This window comes from Physeter macrocephalus, chromosome 18 (genome assembly GCF_002837175.3).
Source record: "Physeter macrocephalus isolate SW-GA chromosome 18, ASM283717v5, whole genome shotgun sequence".
Taxonomy (NCBI): Eukaryota; Metazoa; Chordata; class Mammalia; order Artiodactyla; family Physeteridae; genus Physeter; species Physeter macrocephalus.
The window spans coordinates 55,727,413-55,734,984 of NC_041231.1; the positions used below are offsets into that span (position 1 = coordinate 55,727,413).

The 7,572-nt window shown below is 50.1% G+C and overlaps 1 protein-coding gene across 1 annotated transcript in view; it reads right to left on the reverse strand.

Moving 5' to 3' along the window:
• Positions 1-1,029: 1,029 nt before the first annotated feature.
• The window catches only part of TRIM71 (tripartite motif containing 71), a 58,387-nt gene continuing 51,844 nt past the window's right edge, over positions 1,030-7,572 (reverse strand). The window contains exons 3-4 of the mRNA XM_024116497.1: positions 6,137-6,271; positions 1,030-2,481 (exon numbers count right to left, since the gene is read on the reverse strand). Coding sequence (XP_023972265.1) covers positions 1,030-2,481; positions 6,137-6,271 — 1,587 coding nt within the window. The remainder of the gene's footprint in view (positions 2,482-6,136; positions 6,272-7,572) is intronic.

Genomic DNA, 7,572 nt, shown 5'->3' on the forward strand with positions numbered 1-7,572 from the left:
TGCCTGAAAATCCTCTTTCTGAGAAGGAGGTTAATTTTCTTCTTCTACTTAATTCTTTATAACCAACAGCAAACTAAAAACACTTAACTTCTGAGAATACTTTTAATCAAAAATCCTGAACTACATCTATTTTTCAGAAACCAAAGTGTGAAAAGAAAAAGTTCTTTGGGAGGTGGTATAGCATTTTCAGTTTTACTATTTTGGTGTAAGATGGCTTCACACCCACACATACATACACACGCACACACACACACACACACCCTCCCTTAGAAGAAACAAAGATTGCATACCCTAAGATAGGAATGGTCTGCTTTTCTTGGCTAGCAAGCCACAGCCACTTCTTCTAGGAATAAGAAAAGATACTGATGTTGAACGGGTTGAGAAACACACTGAGGTATAAAAGAACACAGGAAGTTCACTGTTGCAGCATTTTTTAAAAAAAAGATTTTTCCCAAAGATCAAGATCACACCATAAAGCCTAACCCCATAAACACAGTATTCTCAAGAACACAAATACTCTACAATTAAGCATCTTAAATCCCATTTTTCCACGTTTTATAGTTTTTTTTCTTTTTTTTAACTTAGTAGTTTTCTCGTGTTTGCTTGGCTCAATCTACAGAATGCACCCCACCGCACACATCTAGCACCCTCCCAGCCACAGAGATGCTAGGCTTGTGCATGTCACGCCCCACAGAGGGGAGAGGGGAAACGTGAACTCCACTGAGCGAGGGTGGGAGGGCAGAGGGCCTGTTGGAGAAGGAAATGTAAAGGTTTCTGAGGTAGATAGAGATCATCACTTCACAGGCTCAATCCCTGCAGAAAAGATACGTACATTCATCTGTAAAAAAATAAAGATGAGGTAGGACATAAGCAATGTTGTACTTTTCTTGTTGTCTTTAAACAAAAGAAAATAAAAAAAAAAAAAAAAAAGAAATTTCCCTGAGACGGTTTCTTCTTTGAATTTCAAAAGGGGGAGAGAGAGAGAGACGTACACACGCGCACCCCAAACACAGAAGCCTAGGAATGTGATTAGAAGATGAGGATTCGATTGTTGCCAAAGTCCACCACGACAATCATCCCATCCGGCGTGACAGCGATGCCGGAGGGCCGGTCCATCTGCCCAAAGCCACTGCCCTGGGCGCCAAACTTGCACAGGAAGCTGCCGTTGGACTCGAACATCTGCACCCGGTGGTTCCTGGAATCGGCCACGATGATGCGCCCCTCCTGGTCCACGGCCACGCCCTGTGGGCGCAGGAATTGCCCATTGGCGGTGCCCTCTGAGCCCAGGAAGCGGGCCGACTGGCAGTCCGGGTGAATGACCAGGAGCCGGTGGTTGTTGAAGTCGGTGACCACCAAGTGGCCCTCGTGGTTGAAAGCCACCCCCCTTGGGGAGTCAAAGTGCTTCCAGAGAGCCCCCTCGAAGCCATACTTATTCAGGAAGACCCCATCGGGCCCGAACAGCTGGATCCGGTGGTTCCGCGTGTCGGAGACCAGGATCTTGCCCTCGGAATTCACCGCCACATCCCAAGGGTAGTTAAATTGCCCATTTTTGGTGCCCTTCTCACCGAACTTGAGGAGGAACTGGCCCTCAAAGGTGAAGATCTGGATGCGATGATTGTCCTTGTCAGCCACCACGATCCTGCGGGAGGTGTCACAGGCTACGCCGGCGGGCCGGTCGAACTGCCCGGGCCGGGAGCCCAGAGTGCCGAACTTGTGGTGGAAGGCGCCACAGGGCTTGAACACCTGGATGCGATTGTTGCTGCGGTCGGCGACCACGATGTAGCCCTCCTTGTCCACGCTCACGCCCCAGGGCCGGCACAGCTTGCCATCGCTGTCACCCTCACTGCCGAAGCTCAGGCCCGGGAGCCCGATGCCCACGTAGCTGCGGCCGGACTTGACCACCACCTTGAAGGGGCTGTTCTCGATGTGCTGGTTGCACAGGGTGACAGACACCAGGTGCTCGCCCTCCAGCTGCGGCCGGTAGCTCACCACGTATGTCCCGTTCTGTTGGTCGCTCACCTCCGCACCAAACAGGTTGCCGTCAGGGCCCAGGACCACGGCCGACATGAGGTCTCCTCCTGAGAGGCGGGGCTCCCCGTCGTGGTCGTAGCCGATGACAGTGAAGGAGGCCACCTTGCCCTGGAGGGCCCGCTTGAGGCCGTCGCCCGTGGCCTTGGTGAGCGGCGCGAAGGCCCCGCTGCTGACAAAGCCGAAGGACTTGATGGCGAGGTAGAGGGCCTGGTCAGGGGGTGTGAACATGACCCGGTCGTCCTCCTGGGGCTGCAGGAGGCTGCGCACGGTCTTGAGCTCCTGCACCTGCGCCAGCATGCGGTCTCGGGCCAGCAGGATGTCCAGCGCCCGCCCCTCCTCCAGGACCTGCTGCACGGCGCTGATGGTGCTCTCCAGCTTGTTGAGGTTTTGCCGCAGCTTCTCCACCTGCAGGTACAGGGACTTGGCTTTCACCTGGCGGATTTTCTCTACCTGGAGGGAAAGGTGAGAGCCGGGAGAGAGGACACAGAGGCTTAGAACCAAGACAGAAAACAACACATTGGCTGACATACTCATACCGAGGGAAACCTCACACTGAGGGAGGGTCTGCAGAAACATCTGGTCTGCATTCCCCCAAAGTGGCAAAATCCAAAGACAGAGGGAGGCTGGGGAACTGTCCTGGATAGCAGGAGATGACTACAGAAACCTGACAACTAAATGCAACAACTGATACTGGATTGGGAGGACGCTGCTATTAAACACACTATTGGTGGGATGGTGGGATGTCCCTGATGGTCCAGTGGTTAGGACTCTGTGCTTCCAATGCAGGGGGCGTGAGTTTGATCCCTGGTCAGGGAACTAAGATCTTACAAGCCGTGCGGCACGGCCAAAAAAACCCCAAACCAAACCAAGACACCAACCCACTATTGGTGAAATGTGACTACAGACTAAGGATTAGATACTGGCGTTATATCAAGATTCGACTTCCTGGTTTTGATTAGCTGTGATTAAGAGAATATCCTTGCTCAGAGGAAATAAACTGAAACATTTAGGTGTAAATGGGCAGTGTCTCCAACTTACTGTCAAATAACACACACACACACTCACCCACTGAAAGAGAATGATGAAAATGGGGCAAGATGTAAATAATCAGTGAATCTGGGTAAAGGATACAAGGGGTTCTTTTATTATTCCTGCAAATTTTCTCTCAGTTAGAAATTAAATAGAAGTTAGAAACAGCCCTGTAACAAAGAAACGTTTACTGAGCACCTACTCTGTGCCAGGCGATGGAGGTACATGTGGCCCATAGAAAACATGGGTCCCGCCCCACTGAGCTTAGTGTTTAAAGCAACAGATACTAAGCAAGCAAAGAAATACTGAAAGACAATTTCAGACAGTGCTAGGGGTTAGAGGGTAGAAAAAGAGTGTGACAGACAGTGACGAGGGAGGCCTCATTTAGACAGAGGATTGTCCGGGACACGTGGCCTTGAACGTGGAGAGAAAAGTGGTGAAAGGGGACCAGAGGCAGGATTGACCAATGGACTGTAGTACAAGGCGGGTCATGCACTCCCAACCTGAAGTCTCCTGTAGGATATTTCTCTCTCAGCATAAACACATAAACACACACACACACACACACACACACACACACACATTCTGTTCATTTTGCTGTCACTCCCAACCTGAAGTCTCCTGTAGGATATTTCTCTCTCAGCATAAACACATAAACACACACACACACACACACACACACACACACACACACACACACACACACACACACATATACACACACACACACGTAATCAGAGACAGAAAGCCTGTGTGTGGAGAGAATAAAATGAAGGATTTGGTGAGGATCACAAACCCCACTCTTTCCTTGTCCCGTTTTCTCTCTTCACAGGGGTTAGAAATCTTCATCAGGGAGCCTGAGAGGCCCCACACCCCAAATTTGTTGGAAATACTAGCTTTTTAGCAACTGTTGGCCTGTATCATTTCCAAAGGGGCCTCTAAATCTAAAACACCGTGATATGTAAACACGGGTTCTGACCTGCTTCTGACTCAGATCACACTATTAGGGAATGTGGGATTTTTGTCTGACTAATCAGTCAGTTCTCCATTCTTTTGCAGGAAATAACTCAGTCCTCTAAGTTTAAGTGGTTTCCTCTGAAAAGAACAGATCAGTCGCCCAGCCAGCGCGTGCTGTTTTGCAGAGAGAACCATGACTTCTGAGTGCTTGACCGATCTGAAAGCCACAGAAAGTCTACTTCAGAATAAGGGTCCAATGTTGGAAGGGCTGGATTTTAATCCGATTTTCCTGTGGGGGGTGGATAACATGATTTTGGACCTGATTCATGTGTATTCATCTGTCCACTCTGGAAGGACGTGTGTGTGCAGAGAAGCCCACGTGGGGACAGATCAAAGAGAAGCTCTGTCGTTTGGTTTTGCACTGGGCCAAACCTCTCGGCCTCGATTCTGATCCCTCAACCGGATGATTGCAGCTACCCGCCAAGAGGCAGCCATGTCCACTGGAAATGCACAAGCCACAAGAAAGGACATGCATCCAGATACCTATAACTGTGTCACCTAGCACTCAAGTTATTTCCAATAACCAGGATGTAAGAAAACAAACAAACAAACACACAAAAAAAACACTGTGCAACAAGGAGGTGCCCAGACAGAGCCAGGCAAGAGGGAGCAGAAAAATCAGTGATTAGTGAAGAAGAAGGGGGACTCCCAAAGGATTTGGGGCGTGGTACCCCAGCAAAAAAGCAAGCACAAATGGGACTGAGGTGTGTCCAGAATGAGCAAGCTGATTTGAGTTATTCAAGAATGAGTTTTTAGGCAAGTAAAAACGAAATTGATAACATGAAGAAGAGATTGACTGTCCTTCCCAATTTGCTTCTCCTACGGTAAAAAACGTGCTCTCTATTCCTCCTGAAAGAGAACTGCCTTGAGAGAGGTCCTCAGCCCCACCGGAGGGAGGGTAACTAAGGTGAGATCTGCAGAAACCCCTGCACACAAAGGCCTTTTCATCAGCAGATCCAGAAGAGCAAGTTTGTGGCAGAGTTCACCACAGAGCTCTCAGGTTGCAAGAAGGGGGCCCCTTTCAGTTATAATTAACATTCGTGGGTGGCATGGGACTGGCAGACCTTGGGGACATCGGAGGGTCTGAAAACTGTGTCAGGCCCACAAAGGTGCTGAACAAATCATGTGAATTAAATCTTGGACTGTTTCCATCCAAGGACTCTTCTTTTCTGTCAAAAGGCAGTAGAGAGTCAGAAGAAGCAGAAAGCAGCTAGATACAGAGCTAACTCAAAGGAAGAGGCAATGCAAAAGCCCACACAGCCTTCCCAAAGGCCACTACAATTTACTCTTTTAGCGGACAGGAAATTGGCGAGGATCACTTTCAGAAATCGACGTGCGGTCCCCACCATCATATAGTTTGCAATGAGCCAAACAAGCACCACACACCCAAACACACCAGTTCACACCAGCTCAGTATAGTCTTGCTCCTGGGTTCAGAGAAGGTGATCCCAGTTGAACTGGCGTGCGGTACTGGCCCCTCTTAGGCATGTCACCCTCTTCTACCTGAGTGAGAGGGCAAAATCAGAGAAGAAAATGCTGCAGGGGACGTGGGCGGGGCGAGTCATCCCCCCAGCTGATTTTATCTAAACAGCACACCAGCGTGCTCAGCGCTCTTTCCGGCTCCAACAGGAAGAAAGGGCACACGCTCACTGCCCCCACAAGTGGAAAACTGGTTTTCCACAAGGGGTCAGGAAGTCCAACCAGCCGGGACACCAAAACTAAGGACGTGTGTTAGCAGCCTGCTTTCCTAACAGCAGTCTCCATTGTACTCCCTTCTTTCTGCTTCCACCTGAGTGCCTGCAATAGAAAACTTGAGACTCTGTCCAGTCTCGGGGACCTGACTGCTTCTGAAAAGGCTTCTCATCGTCTTACTACTCGGAGGGGGACCCCTGCATCTTTCTGCAGACAAACTTAGGGGAAAACTACCAAGTGTTCTAAACTCAGAGCCGGAACCCAGGGTGCGACATCAGCATGCTGTCACCCTGCTGTGGTTCAGAGGCCGTGCCGGCCACCGAGCAGCCACAGGGTGGGGTGGGCGTGCAACACCCCCCCACGTTACCTTCCACAGCAGTTCACACTCCCGCTCCTCCAGGGCCTTCTTGTGTCTCGCAGTCACGGCTTTGACCTCCGACTGTACCACTTTTGCCTTCATCTCCACCTGCTCTGCCACCGTCTGGGCCTGCTCGATGCTCAGCTGGAAAACCAAACACAATCTCAGAGCATGAGAAGTACCTTCCCTCTTCACACGCAACACTTAAGGCTGCTTTCTTCAGCCCCGAAAAGCTAACGCCTTAGGCCCCCAACCCAGACCTCGAGGTCCACGTCCTTGGAAAGAAAGCAGGCACTGGGGGAGAGAAGGGCATCTGTTTGACATGTAACTGAAGGAGCTGCTTGGCAAGGGCTGCATTTCTTTGTATGAGAAATGGCACCTACACAGTGAATGTCAGGACTATTAAGAGATAGTCTGACACAGTGAAACCAGTGTAGCTGGGTCACAGCCCAAAACGGACTGAGGATCAGATGTGAAATGTACTACTGCAGGTGCACGAGCAACTTTGCACAGACTTTCCTGCCAGGCCCCCCACCTGGGGGAAACCTTGCAGGCTGGGCACCTCCCTCGGGAGAAGGTGGTCAACAGGCTGCAGCCCAGCTCAGAACCAACACCAAGTGCAAACTGGGAAATAGTGTCTGATGCACCTGAGAAGCCATGCCTATGGCCAGAGACCACCTCTGCACCCCCATGCCCCCACCCTGTACCATCAGCCCCCGTAAATCAGCCCGTTTAATCAGACGCATGATTGTTCATAAAAAATTAATCCAGACAGAGACCTGGTGTTTTCATGAATATTACATGATGTGCCTTGAAAAGCCACAAGGATTGGAGATACTGAGGTATTAAATCAGGGAGTCCAAACTCACTGCTAATGCTGCAACAGGCTTTAGAGCAGGTGTCCCAGATCAGGAGGGACCCAGGGAAGCCTCAAGGGTTTAGAACCTGCCTAGGTTCAGGAATCAGCTACAGGTGACCAGTCATCTGTGTGCCCTGCAGAGAAAGGTTTCTGGGACATGAAACACATCTAAAGCGGGCAGTCCTGGACAAGCCAGGCTGGATGGTCATCCTAGGGTTCAGGAAACCCAGGTTCAAATCCTAGCTCTACCTCCTACTAGTTCAGACAAGCTCCTGGCCTTCTCCAACTTCAGAGTGAAAGTGAGAAAAATAAATGCAGGACAATATATGGGAAGAGCCGAGTCCAGCCCCTGGTCATCCTCTCCCCTCATCCTACTTAGCTCGCATCATACAGATAGGCCTATACACACTTCCTACCTTGTTTTGTTTTTAAATTGTAGTAATAAAATACATGCAGCATAAAATGTCCCACAAGTGACATTCAGCACATGCAATGTGGTGCAGTCACCACCACTATCTGGCTCCAGAAAACCTTTTTTTTTTTTTTTTTTTTTTTTGGCGGTACGGGGGCCTCTCCCGGTGTGGAG